Source organism: Mirounga leonina, unplaced genomic scaffold (assembly GCF_011800145.1).
Source record: "Mirounga leonina isolate KUSES-001 unplaced genomic scaffold, KU_Mleo_1.0 Mir_174, whole genome shotgun sequence".
Classification (NCBI taxonomy): domain Eukaryota; kingdom Metazoa; phylum Chordata; class Mammalia; order Carnivora; family Phocidae; genus Mirounga; species Mirounga leonina.
The window spans coordinates 78,643,247-78,658,431 of NW_023270451.1; the positions used below are offsets into that span (position 1 = coordinate 78,643,247).

At 45.0% G+C, this 15,185-nt stretch overlaps 1 gene segment (V, D, J or C); it reads left to right on the forward strand.

Moving 5' to 3' along the window:
- Nucleotides 1-13,808: 13,808 nt before the first annotated feature.
- On the forward strand, nucleotides 13,809-14,779 carry LOC118021184. The segment is given in 2 exon segments: nucleotides 13,809-13,881; nucleotides 13,981-14,779. Coding segments are annotated over 2 exon segments (366 nt in total).
- The last annotated feature ends 406 nt before the right edge of the window (nucleotides 14,780-15,185 follow it).

Here is a 15,185-nt window from a genome sequence, read left to right on the forward strand (position 1 = left end):
CACTCATAGGCCTGGAGGTCTGAGAGCTCCAGCCATGACCCTTTATATGACAAGACAGGGAGGGAGAAAGGGGTGGGCCCTTACTACACCCACCAGGGACTATACAATCTCTTAGTTACTCCTCATAAGACATCGTGAAGTGGTGTTAACCCCAAGTTACAGAGGAGGAGGCTCAGGTTCGGAAGGGTTGATGGCTTCGTGCATGGACTCAGAGCTGATAAATAGCTGGAGCCAGATTATAAATGCCAGTCTGTTCGTGTCTTTGTGGGAGGTGCAGGAACCACAGGGTCACTGGGAGGAAGGGGTTGTCGGTCTTCAGACCAGGCTAGGAGGGTCTGTGTGTGTCCTGAAACCACTGGAGGTAAAGGCATCACGATCCTGGCCGCGGAGAGGTCCAAGAGGCAGCTGGTCTGGTCGGTGGCCCAGCCCCAGATAGCTGAGCTTTGAGAAAATCATTCCTTCATGACATGCAGCAGAGACACAGAGGTGGATAAAAGAGGGAAGGGAAATCTGTGAGAAGCGATTGTTAAAATGAAGGAAGAGGGAGAAGTACGTCAGTGGTCCCTTCAAGCACGTAAGATGTACAGGAGAAAAATACTAATTAAAACCCAAGCTGATGCTGATCAGTTTGCCTTTAAGTGGTTGGAAAATGGGGAAATGTATATGGAAGGTGAAATTGACATCTCCACTATCCTTTTGCTTGTGAAGGCTGGTGACCAAGAGAGAAAGCTGGAGGTATGGCAGAAGGCCACAGTGGAAGTTTGGTGGGCCCCTAATAAATCATTCAGCACTGGAGGACACTCACAGGGGCCTAAAGCCGGCCAGTCTCCCCACATCGCATCTCGGAGTCATCTTGTCTTGGTCTGGGAGGACTTTGGTTTTGTTCCTCAGAGGAGGGGGGCCACCAATAAGGTTTTGAAAGTTATGCCAGGAAAGCAAATGAACAATCTATTCATAATGCAGCCTGTTAGGGGCCCCAAGGATCAGTTTACCAGCCTCCCCATCTTTATTGCATACCTTTCATCAGGATGATAAGGGTGAAACAGTCTGACTCCTTCTCAGGGGGAGGTTTGGAGCATTTATTTATTTTATTATTTTTTATTTTTAAAGATTTATTTATTTATTTGAGAGAGAGAGTAAGAGAGACCGTGCATGACTGGGGGAAGGGACAGAGGAAGAGAGTCTTCAAGCTGAGCCCCCTACCCCCCACGCTGAGTGAGGAGCCCAAGCAGACTCGATCCCACGACCCTGAGATCATGACCTGAGCCGAAATCCAGAGTCAGACACTCAACCGACTGAACCACTCAGGTGCCCCTTATTTATTTTAGAAGTGACTTAGAAACCAGAGGCACCATGATAAGGAGCTGAGGACAAAAAGCAGTATGGAGATGAATGAATTGATAGGAGGAATTCTGTTTTTAAGCTCCAGAATTAATGGAAGATCCCAACTTAGATCAATAGCTGCCAGAGGCATTGTCCCATCCCTTATAGCTCTGAACGGTGCTTCAAACTGCTTTCAGGACACAGATATGACTGCCCCTCCCCACACCCGCACGTGTCCTGTGCCCAAACCACCGATGTGACCAGGCAAACAACTCAGGGCTGAGGTTGAGATAGGAGCACGCAGGGGGAGGTGAAAGGTCAGCATTCTATCCCTCAGGTTGGAAGTGCTGTTGACACACAAGCTGAGAAAGTCACAAAGAGATGGGGAAGACCAGCCAGATGCGGAGTGGGGGGCGGCCGAGCATCATGGCTCAGAGCGCTGACAGCCAGTGAACCTGACAGAACCCGTGTATACATCAAGTTACTTTCCCATGACCAGTTTCCATTCATTCTATGCCTCACGATGTTTTACCTTTTAACACTTCTGAGTATGAGTGGCAATCCCTTTTTTCTTCCTTAATGGTTCAAACAGAATGGTGCATCTCAGAGGGTCTGGCAGCTTAGATTTAATTAATTAATAGCAGATAATCCTGAGGCTCAGTGATGTCACTGTGAGAACAGCCTTGTGCAGACAGGGAGCGACCGCCCTCCTCCTCTGCTCATGCTCACGAGAACCTCCATCTGGTGAACAGCCCAGCCCAGCCCTGACTCCACCACGGACCCCAGGCTCCTCTGCTGTGTGACCCTCTGTCTCCCGGGGGAAGGTGAGTCTTTGGAACACCGAGCAGTTTCAGTGAATGCGTGTGTGTGAGTGTGAGCAACGATTATGTGCCATGAGTACGATCCATTGCCTCCATACTGTGCCCGACTTCTGTCTCCACAGGTCACCAGGAGCCAGAGTCTCCCAGTTCCCCAGGCACCGGGTCACAAAGAGGGGCCAAGATGTACCTCTCAGTGGTGATCCAATTTCTGGTCATGTTGTCCTTTATTGGTACTGACAGACTGTGGGGCAAGGCCCGGAGTTCTTGGTTTACTTCCAAAACAATGAGGCCCTGGACGAATCAGGGATGACCAATGGTTGGTTCTCTGCCAAGAGGCCTTCGGGGACCCGCTCCACTCTGCAAATCCAGCGTGCAGAGCAGGAGGACTCGGCTGTGTACCTCTGTGACAGCAGTCCCACCCCGGTGGGGCACGGTCACCTCCTTGCTCTTCACAAACCTCATGTGCTCACTTCTAGCTCACAGGATCTCTGAACAAAGGAGTTGCCCTGTTCTTCCTCATCAGGGGTAATAAGTGCATTTGGGACTTCAGCTGTTCTTCTGATAGTAAAAGGTCAGGAAATAACCTTCAAAATACCAGAACATCTATTGGGTTATAATAATTTTGGCTTATGTGCTTCTTGGATTCGTTTATACAGCTCAAGATTCTACAATTGGGATGGAATATCAGAGCTTAGTCCCAGGTATCGTGACATATTCTCTTGTAAAACTATGAAGTTTCAGCACATTTATAATAAACTCCTGTTACTCAGTGTCACTAATTCAGACCACGCTATATGCCCAGGGGTGGGCCAGCCAATAGAGAACACTGCTAAGGCCATACGTAGCTACCAGCCATAAAGATAAATAAATTAGGATCCTCAGCAGCAATTGCCACTGAAATCAATTATCCAGAGCAACTGCCAGCTACTACCATGCACATTAACCCAGGTCCATATAAAATACACCTCCCCTTGAGAAGGGGTTAAAAGGAAGTGATTCAAAGGAGACCTGAACGACACTTGCATCAGCCATTTGGGACTCTGACATTTCCAAAGTAGTTATGCCCATTGACACTCCCACCAGAGGTATAGGAGGGTTCCAGCTGGTGCACGTGCACGCACACGTGCACACGCACAGCACACAGGCTCATGCTCACACACGCACGCACACATGCCTACTCTGTGGGTCACTCTTCCACTCTCTTAATGGTAGCTTTTGATACACAGAAATTCTTAATCCAAAAGCATTCCTTTTTTCCCCCTTTTTGGTTTGCATTTTGTATTCTGGTGTCTAGGAAATCTTTGCTTACTTCAAAATGATCATGTTTCCTTATATTTCCTTCTAACTTATTTATATTTTACCCCTTTTACATTTAGATCTGCAGTCCAAGTGGAATTAATTTTTGTATATGAAAGGGGGAAGGAGTCAGGTTATGTTTTTTCGTATGGTTTTCCAACTGACCCAATGCTATTTGTTGAAGAATACTCTCCTCACCACTGTGTAATATCACTTTTGTCTGAAATCAGCCATTGCTTATGTTGGGTCTGTTTTCTTATGTCTCTCATCTGTTACGTAGGTCTATCTTGTGAGTTCTTGCACAAATACCACACTGTCTTGTTTACTATAGCTATGATAGTTCTTGATATCTGGCAGTCTAATTTCCAGCAGCTTTGTTCCATTTTATTAAGAGTTCTTCACCACTCTTGACTCTTTGTATTTTTCATATATGTTTAGAAACAGCTCATCCAGTTCTCCAAGAGAATACGCCTGCTAGGAATGTTTGCTTTTTGTTTCCAAGTAAAGTAATGGAATCACGGAACAAAGAGAAGAATATAGTGGAAGTAACAGAAACATCTAGCACCTAAAAATGTAAAATACACAATGTTTGGCATCTAATCAAAGATTATAGGCATGCAAAGAGACAGGGAAATACGGCCCATCATGGAGAGAAAAATCAACGAACAGAAACAAATCCCAATATGACAAACTGACAGACAAAAGTATGAAAATAGTTGCTATAACTGTATCCTACCTGTTCAAAGTTAACTAGAGATCCAAATAAAACTTCTGGAGATAAAAATATATTTCTGTGATGAAAAATACAATGGATGGAATTAATAGCAAATTAGACATTAAGGAAGAGAAGATGAATGATCTCGAAAGTGTAATAGTAAATGATTCATAATGAAACTGAGGGAGAAAGGGGCGTCAGTGAGATGGGGGAACTTCAAGTAACCCAAAGCATAGTGACCCAACGGCAAGTTTTTAAAAATTTAAATGTCTTTAAAGGACAATCGGCTGTTTATGCCAAAGTAATTCCAACATAGTGTGGGGTTTATAATATATGTAAAAGTAAAATGTATAACAACAGTCACATAAAGACAGGGAGGGCATAATGGATGAGTGTCATATCACTGTAAGGTTTTCATAATCTATGTAAACTGGTGAACAGCCCTTGAAGGTAGACTATACGAAAGCAGAGCTCTACAGCACAAACCCAAGAGCCACCACTAAAATAATAAAAACAGAGTTATAGCTAATAAGCCAACAAAAAAGTTAACAGGGAATTATTATTAAAATGCCCAATTAATCTATAAGAAGATGTTTAAAAAAGAATAAAAGAATGAAGAAGAGACAGGACTAATAAAAAACCAATAGCAGCATGGTAGACATGAACGTAACCAGATCAATAACCACATCACAGATAGTCTAAATGCCTTAATTAAAAAACAGAGATTGTGCCATTGAGTAAAAAAATAATGTGCTACCTTCCTGAAATGCACTGTACTCAGAATGTAAAAGGTAAAAGGATGGAAAAGGTGTACCATACCAGCTACTAATCAAAAGAAAGCCAGAGAGAAATAGTAATATCAGACAAAGTAAATTTCAGCACAGAGAATATCTTCTGGGATAAAGAAAGTCATATCCTAATGACAAAGGAGCCTCTCCTAAGAAGACATAACAGTCATAAATATTTATGCTTCTAAAAACAGAGCTTCCAAATACTAAAGCAAAATGGGTAGGACTGCAAGGAGGACTAAGCAAATCCACAATTAAAACCATTATTTTGATACTTCTTGGTAATTGATTGAACAAGTTAACACACACGCACGAGTCAGTGAGGCCACAGAAAACATGAACAACACTGTCGATTAACTTGACCTAACTGACGTTAATAGAATACTTCACACAAGAGCGGCAGGCTACGTGTTCTTTTCAGCTGCACGTGATCATGTACCCAGACGGACTACAAACTCTGGGCCTGAAATAAGAATTAAGACATTTAAAAGCATCTAAGTCATACAAAGTATGTTCTTGACCATGGGGCAAAGAATAAATCCAAAGGGAAATTATAAAGTGTTTTTAACAGCATAAAAATGAAAATATATCAAAACTGATAGGGGGCGCCTGGGTGGCTCAGTCGTTAAGCGTCTGCCTTCAGCTCAGGTCATGATCCCAGGGTCCTGGGATCGAGCCCCACATCGGGCTCCCTGCTCTGCGGGAAGCCTGCTTCTCCCTCTCCCACTCCCCCTGCTTGTGTTCCTGCTCTCACTGTCTCTCTCTGTCAAATAAATAAAATCTTTAAAAAAAACCAAAAAACTGATAGGATGCTACTGAAGTCATACATGGGGGGAAAACTGAAGGATAGGGAGTCAAGTCATACATGGGGGGAAAACTGAAGGATAGGGAGTCATCCCCCACTCATCCTGAGGCCAGCTCTGCTAGGATACCAAAATCAGACAAAAATACTGCAAGAGAACTACAGACCAATAGCCCTCGTGAACACAGATTAATAATCCTTTTAAATTTTAATATATGGAATGCAACAACATCTAAAAAGGATAACACATTGTCACCAAGTGGAGTTTATCTCAGTAATGTGCAGTCAGTTTAACATTTAAAAAACTATCCATATAATTTACTATATCAAATACTGAAAAAAGAAAAAAAATACGATCATCTCTATAGATGCTCAAAAAACAGTTGAGAAATCCAACATCTGTTGCTGAGAAACACGCTTAGCAAATAAGGAGCAATTGGAAGTAACTTCCTTCCCCTAATAAAGGGCATGTATAAAAAACTACAGTTAACAGAACATTTTTTGCAGGTAGACTATGATAAACTAACGATGCATATGGTAGTCCCTAGATCAAACTCTAAAAGTAGCACAAAGAGAGGAAAATAGTCTTTTCAACAAGTGGTGCTGGAAGCACTGTATATCCACATGGAAAAAGAATGAATCTCAGTCCTCACCTCACTCCATCAATCAGGAGTGGGCAAACTAAGACCCATGACCCAAACATGACCTCTGCCTGCTTTTATATGGCCCCAAAGCTAATCATGGTCTTTACATTTTTTTTATCATTTATTATTTTTTTAATTTTTTTATTGTGTTCCGTTAGCCACTCTATAGTACGTCATTAGTTTTTGATGTAGTGTTCAATGATTCATTAGTTAAGTATAACACCCAGGGGTCATCACAGCACGCGCCCTCCTCAATACCCATCGCCCTGTTACCCCTTCCCTCATCCTCCTCCCCTCTTTACATTTTTAATGGTTAAAAAAATAAAAAGAGTGATATTTTGTGACATATGATAATTATATGAAATGCAGATTTCTGTATCTATAAAGGAAATTTTGTAGGAACGCAGCCATGCTCTCTTCTATCCATACTATGTCTGACTGCTTTTGCATTACAGCGGCAGAGCTGAGTTGGGGGGGACAGAGACTGCCTCGTGCTCAACACTGAAACCATGTACTATCTGCCCCTTACAGAGAAAGTTTGCAGACCCTTGACATAAAAAAGTATTATGAGGGGCGCCTGGGTGGCTCAGACGGTTAAGCGTCTGCCTTCGGCTCAGGTCACGATCTCAGGGTCCTGGGATAGAGTCCCGCATCGAGTTCCCTGCTCAGTGCAGAGCCTGCTTCTCCCTCTCCCTCTGCCACTCCCTCTGCTTGTGCTCTCTCTATTATTTGTCTATAGAGAGACAAATTTATTTGTCTATCTCTCTGTCAAATAAATAAATAAAATCTTTAAAAAAAAAAAAAGTATTATGAGGTGGATCAACATTCTCAAAGATCTGCACAGCTTCTGAGCGATAAAGCTTCTGAAAGAAAGCATAGCAAATTCCCTTCCTCACCTTGAAGTGGGCAAAGATTTCTTAAGGAGGACAAGGAATGTTCTCATCTTGAAAAAGTACATTGTTCTTTATCAGAAATTAAAAGTTCTGTTCATCAAAAGATATTAAGATGGATGGCTATCTGAGAGAGGGCAGGTATCCATCATATAAAGAATTCCTACAAATCAATAATAAAAATGACAATTCAATAAGAAAAAGCAAAAGATGTGAACAGGGTATTACTATACATATTATACACACACATATATGAACAGGGTATTAATATATATTATATATGCACATATATGTATTACATGTGTAGTTCCCTCTTCGTGAGATTGATGGGTTTATTTCCCCAGCTGCTTACATTTTTTGGCTGCTAGAACTCCACGGTCAGCCTCTTCCAGGAATTACCTTTGGTTAAAGAGAGCACTTTGCCCAGTGTCCTTTCCCTTCCCTGGGGCAGCGGGCTTCTAATGACTGGCTGGTATCCCCTTTCCTAGAACACTAATTGATGAGATTTAGAATATGTATTCTTTTCTTGGAACAATGTTTGCTTCGTGCTTCCCTCGTGAACACGTGCAAAGGGTGAGCTAGACACAGGTGGACATCCAATCACCCAGAGCGGGGCCCTGCTGGATCCTGGCGCCCAAGTCTGTACCTGGCCTGCTTGGGCCACTTGAGGGCGCTGTGGACCCACTGAGCGGGCCGCGGGCCGCTGTGTCTAGGAGAGAGAGGGTTAAGGAGAAGCAGTCTTGCTTTGGTCCTGGCATCAGGGAGATTGTTGATCAGAGTCAGTGCTGGTGCCTGAAGGGCCGATCACAGTCTTCTCACATTAACTGATGCTCAGGTGTGTTTGCCACAACAGGGAGCTATGAACTCCACCTTTCTTGGTGTGAGGGCCTCTCTTGGGAGCCTACATTGGTGCAGAGTGTAATGAGGCTTCCGTGGGGCAGCCTGAGTAACCTGAGCCAGGAGCAGAGAAAAACAGAGGAAAACAGAGGAGGTGTGGCGGATGGCCACCCAGCTCAGGACGGCCAGCCCCGGCTGCCCAGCAGGCGCCTGGACAGACTGGAGGAGGGCCTGCAGCAGCTGAGCCTGCCCAGGGGGTGCAGGGGGCCTGCGGGAGCCGACAAGAACAGTGACATCAGAACGGTGACGTCACAGGCAAGCCCTCCGAACAGAGATAAGGGAGGAAGACCAGAGCCCTGAGTCGGAAGATGCGCGGTCCTGTCCTGCCTGAGGCTTCCAGGGGCACCCAGCTGCTCTGCTCCGCTGGAGCTGGGAGACAGCCTCAGGCAGGACAGGACCTCTAGGGTAGAGCCTCTAGGGCCTCTGTCCCGCCTCTGATTCCACCGTCCAGGATGGCCCTCTGTCTCCTGGGGGCAGGTGAGTCCTGAGCTCAGGTGGGCCATCCCTTGAACTGCTGCTGGAATCTCAAATTCCTTCCTAGACCAGGTCATCAGCGGCTATGTCCTCCCTCTACAGGTCCAGTGGGTGCTGAAGTCACCCAGACCCCCAGACACCTAATCCAAGGCCGCGGGGGGAAGGCCATTCTGAAATGCCATCCTATCACTGGGCATAGCAGTGTGAGATGATACCAGCAGGCCTCGGGCCAGGGCCCCCGGTTCCTCATTGAGTATTAGGAACAAGAGCAGAGAGACAAAGGAGACATCCCAGAGCGGTTCTCAGCTCAGCAGTTCAGTAACTACAGCTCCCAGCTGGACCTGGACTCGCTGGCGCTGGGAGACTCAGCCCTATATCTCTGCGCCAGCAGCTAGGCACGGCCCTGCAGCGTGACTGGCTTTCTGTACTCAAACTTCCCTGTCCCAGCTGAGGCTGTAAGAGGGCGAGGAAAGGGCGCCTGGGTGGCTCAGTTGGTTAAGCGACTGCCTTCGGCTCAGGTCATGATCCTGGAGTCCCAGGATCGAGTCCCGCATCAGGCTCCCTCCTCGGCGGGGAGCCTGCTTCTCCCTCTGACCCTCCCCCCTCTCATGTGCTCTCTCATTCTCTCTCTCTCAAATAAATAAATAAAATCCTTAAAAAAAAAAAAAAAGAGGGCGAGGGAAGGGGGCCTCAGCCAAGTTCCAGAGATGCTTCCAGGTTTTTTTCTAATACTCTGCTTTGCTGAGCTCAGCCAGGGCACTCCTGAACATTTGGGGCCCAGATTCACTGAATATTCTCGCAATTCCTAGCAAATGGCAGGAGGCCCCTGCGCTGTGCTAGAGTGTAGGTGTGCAAGATGTGTTTTAATGAAAGATAGACAATAGCATGTCCATTTTACAGATGAGGAAGCTCTCAGTATGCCATATTATAGATACGGAACAGTAGCTCATGGACTTTCCAAAGATTTATTTCCTAAAGTCTCAGAGGCAGGAGTCAAATCCGGGTCTCCATGCCTCTGAAATTAACATTTCCCTAAAATTGCATGGGTTTCCTGGGCCTTGACCAACAAGATGTTGCAGACCACTGTGTCTTCCATCTCGGGATTGGCTGATCCGTGGTGGGGAGGTCATACATCACGTTGTCGGGCTACCATACCTATTGCCTGCCCACTTCTAGAACTAGCTGCAAGCCAGAGAATGTGTGTCTGTCCAGTCACTGTTCCATTAGGGTGGGGCCAGGGTATCCCCCAGTGCAAGAGCTGAGGGACTAGGGGGTTTCCAGTCTACCGGAGATTCAGCCAAGGAAACAGGAGCCCCCTGGGGATCTCAAGCAGAATGGGAGTTAATACGGGAACTATGCTTCTAAACCGTTGGACGTTCTGGAGGAGGGAGGGTCTGCAGAGGCTGCAGTCCGCTCTCACATCTAGCACTTTCCATCAGAAAAGCTGAAATTGCTACTTCTGCCCAGGCCGATAAGTGCAGAAAACAGCAGAGAGCCACAGCTAAGTACGTGGTGCAACATAGTCATTTTCTCGTGGCAGGTGCAAGCTTATGAGTGAACACACACGGTTTTAATTCTATTCCTTTTCTGGGAACTTACAGAAAATTCCCTTATTTATGGCTCATTTTCTCTGTGCCATATACTTAAGTACATTATTTCGATTAATTCTCTCGGGCCCCCACGTGAAATCAAACAATTTATCCACGCTGCAGGTGAAAACACCCTTTGTTACAATGTAGATGATTTGCTGAAGGAGGCGCAGCTCACAGATATGGGACGCACGCCGACCTAACTGCTACCCCCTTCCACATTTTGGTAGAGAAAGGCATCTTCACAATTGGAACACTGACTCAAAAGTGCCTTCCAGAAACACGGGCCCTGACACAGTCATTTGCTCAGGGAGGCTACCTGCCGAAAGAGGACTTCTGAGATTTCCATCTGTTCATATTCGGACCTGCCTCGGACTGGTGACCTGGGAAATATTTGACTGGGCTTTCCCACTCGTAAACTAAGGCCAATAATATGTGTCTTGCAGAGATTTTATGCAAGAAAAATAAAACAAACTGCCTAACACAAAGATTAGGCCCAAGAAATCTTGGTTCCCTTGTTAACTCTGATAAAGCTCTGGCCTAGCACAATTATTTACTGGGTGCAATTCTGGGATCAAAGGCAGGCATGGATTACTTTTGCCTGACTCACCTATGTTCCAGACACGAAGTCATCTGAAATGTAAATACGGTCATCTGATAATGTATTATGTGAATTAACTGCAAACGGTTGCCTCTTATGGGAATGAGAAAATGAGGCCTATGACAGCACTCTTTGTTTGATATTAAGTCTGATATGCAAGAAGGTGCTGTGCTTCCAGAACATTGCAGCTGATCACACAGAAGATCTGATAAAGGAAGGTACAGTTTTATTCAAAAGAGTTCATCATGGTAGAGCCTCTAGGGCCTTCTGTCCCGCCTCTGATTTCACCGTCCACTGCTGTGGACAGTATTTTCTTTTTTTTTTCTTTTTAAAGATTTTATTTATTTATTTGACAGAGAAAGACACAGCGAGAGAGGGAACACAAACGGGGAGTGGGAGAGGGAGAAGCAGACTCCCCGCTGAGCAGGGAGCCCGATGCGGGACTCGATCCTGAGACTCCAGGATCATGACCTGAGCCGAAGGCAGTCGCTTAACCAACTGAGCCACCCAGGCGCCCTGTGGACAGTATTTTCATGCAAGTCTGCCTCCGTTCACCTCGTGCTGACGGCGTGCCCCTCACACACATGCCCTGATCCCTGGGCTTTCTGCCCCAGGGCTGTCTGTGATATCATAGGTCTAGCTGCAGGCATGCTAATGCTCCTGGCGGGACAGGAGCCAAGACATGAAACCTCCAGGATCTGCATTCAGGGGGACAATTCAAGGAGGCATTTCATAGGCTTCTCAGAAGGTCCCAATGGACTCCATCTCCTGATGCCCCTGCATATCCTCAATATTGCTCCTTTTTCCTGATTCTTTCCTTCCCTCTTCCCTCTTCCCTTCTGCTCTCTGACAGCTATGGAATAAGGTGACCATTGGAAGACCCTTCCCTTTGGAAGAGACCGTGATTTTTCCTTCATTCATATTGCCATCCATCCTCTCCAAGTCTTTTTTTTTTTTTTTTTTTTATTTGACAGAGAGAGACACAGTGAGAGAGGGAACACAAGCAGGGGGAGTGGGAGAGGGAGAAGCAGGCTTCCCGCCGAGCAGGGAGCCCGATGCGGGGCTCGATCCCAGGACCCTGGGATCATGACCTGAGCCGAAGGCAGACGCTTAACGACTGAGCCACCCAGGCGCCCCCATCCTCTCCAAGTCTTATAATAACATATATGAATGAATCTTTTCCCAGTTTGTTTTGGTTTATTTTGAATCCCCAACAGACTCCTATGGGTCTCTGCTCCCTTAATGCTCCAAACCTATTTGTAACTGAACAGACCAGGGTTATGTTTACAAAAGTAGAGTCTGCCTGAATTTTCTTCATTAATTCAACAAACATTTATTGAATACACATGCAGAGCATATCCAGGTTTTATGGAGCCTAAACCTTATAAATTTTAGGGTGCTATTTGAAAAAGACAATAGAAAAAAATCTTTTAAGTCTTGGAAAGGTCCTGTGCAAATGAGAAAGGCCTGAAGTTATTCGTCATTGACTTTATGGCCAGCCCACCCTTCACTCTTCACCATGTGTAGGAAGTATTCCAGGTGTTTGGGAAACACCAGTGCAAAAAAAAAAAAAAGCAAAACAAAACAAAACCAAAAACAGACAAAGCTTCAAGATGAGGTCTATGTTTTTAGTAAATTTTGTGACAAATTTGTGAATCAATAATTAATTTAAAAATAAATTTACAAAGAAATATTCCTGGTAAATGCTTATCTCCCTAAAGAAATTAGGTATCGTTAAGGATATTGATACTCTGGGTAGATCATACTTTATTGTGAGAACAATCCTCAGATCTCTGAGATCCCATGTACCCTACCCCAAAGAATGCGAGTCCTAGCTGAATAAATCCCCCTTTTTTTTGTAGTGACCCAGCCACGGGAAGCAGACTTATTTGTTGTGTGGTTCTTAGTCTCCTGGGACCAAGTAAGTCCTGTGCATAAGGGGAGAGTACTTCCTGGGTATGCCAGGCCCCAGCCACAAGCCTTTCTGTGAGGCACTCCTTGTGTCCGATTTCTGATTCCACGTCCTTTCTCACTGCTGTGTGATTGTAGGAATGACCAAGGAAGAGTATGTCAAGAATGCAGCCACAGAAATAGAGGAGCTTCACACTGAGATATGACCTACCTAGGAAATAACAGTGTGGACTGATATTGACTAGCTGTAAGTGTGACACTAGAGCAAATGTATGGCTCAATCTATATTCACCCATTGGGTGGGTGCAAGACCTTCTGAATGGAGACAAAACAATTCCATGTAAACCGGTGGATGAATATCTCATCCACCTTGCTAATGAGCTTCCTCTTTTTTCACGGAAAGCAGAATCATAGAACTAATGCGGCCTGGTGCTCCATAGCCTTGTCTGAAACAGAGGGGAGGAATCTGACTCATGAGAACATAAAGACCTGAGTACAGACGGCAGGGTTCCCATCAGTCAGGGCATTGTGAGACAACATAAAATAATTCTTCAAATTCCAATGACCCTGACCTTGAGACTTTGAAAACTTTCTGGACATGGTTATTTTAAACAAGAAAATCACTGTAGGCTGAACATCCAATTATCCAGAGTTAAGGCAAAGAGAAAAACTAAAAGGTATTTGGAGGCAAATTTTGAGCAGAAAAGTCACCAAAGAACCAGGACCATCATAATAGTATTTCTTAGTCTACAGAAATATTATGAAAAAATTGTAACAGGATGCAAATAAGGAATTGTATCATTATTCATGGAGGAACAAGTTTCCTTACTAAAAGGTAGAGGAGAAGTATATATACCTATAAGATTTCTTCAAAAAGCAAACTAACAAATTCTCCCCCTTCTGAGACATTCAACTTTGTATATATTAAAATGATTCATTCTTGTGGGGAAAGGGGTGTGGCAGGTTAGCTCTGCAGCTCAAGCATTTGTCAAGGACAGTGGTGCCACTGAGTGACTGGAAGCCCAAGTTCTATTTCCCCAAAACAAAAGTAGAAGACATGAGATTCTGCCTTTCACCTGAAATGGCCACCAGGCTCTTCTTCTGTGTGGCTCTTTGTCTCCTACAGGCAGGTGAGTACAGGCGGGCTTTCTTCCCTGGAATTCCCAAGACCTCAACACAAGCCTTCCTCCTAAGATGATAGCATTAGTCTGTGTCACTCTCTATTACAGGACACACGGATGCTGGAATCACCCAGAGTCCAAGATACGAGATAGCGAGGACAGGAAAGAAGGTGACTCTGAGATGTCACCAGACAGAGAACTATGACTATATGTACTGGTATCGACAAGACCTGGGACATGGGCTGAGGCTGATCTATTATTCAATCAATACTGGCCGCACTGAAAAAGGAGAAGTCTCCGATGGGTACAATGTCTCTAGATCAAATATGGAGGATTTCCAACTCATACTGCTATCTGTTGCCTCCTCCCAGACATCTGTGTACTTCTGTGCCAACAGTTAACCCACAGCACTGCACAGCTGCCTCCTCTTTGCACATAAAGTGTAGTTAGACTGAGTTGCCCTGGACTCACGAGGCCTGGTCCGAGCCCCAAAAAGGCCCTGCCTCTGGTGGAGCCACAGAACTCTTGCCAGCATGGGAGCCTTACGATAGTGGGCAATAGGACCCTCAGGGTTGAAGTCCATCCCTACACCAGTCTCAGCCTGACTGGACATCACTGCAGCATCCTTAGCTTGCTGGTTCTCTCTTCTGCTGGCCTCTCTTTCCACTCGCAGAAGGAAAATGCATCTTTAGCTGAGATACATGAAGATTCCCTTGATAATCTCAAAGCCCCCACATTCTTCTCTGCCTTCTGGGTTTCAGTGACTTCTTTACTCCGTACTCCTTTCCCCAGCCTCTTCTACCCTTCAACTTACAAGTCATAGACCATCACTCATATGGTCTCTGCTCCTGGCTGCCTTTCTTCTGTGAGGTAATAGCGCTGCAAGGTCCTGTAATGTTTGCCCCTCCCCGCCGTCTCTCCACCATCACCCTGCCCAGTCTCCCCGGCTCTCTCTGCCCCAGCCACACTCACACACATTCAGTTATTTCCTTGTATGCGCCATGTTCTTTTCTTCCCTTGGAATCTTTTTTTACAAGCTATTTCTTCACTAAACATATGCCCCTCCCTCTTAGTTCTGGAACTCTACTTCATCCCTCATATGAAAATCTATTTCAGGTCTACTTTTAATTATGAAAAGTAAAACTTAAACTTTACCAGAATAAATTAAGAAAACTATTTTTAAGCATTTATTTGAGGAAGGATTTTTTTTTTAAGTGGAGACACAGAAGAACACAAACCACAAAGAAAACTGTAATTCCGGTTGCATGAAACTCTTCTACGTCAAAACACACCATAAAAAGGAAAAGGAAAAG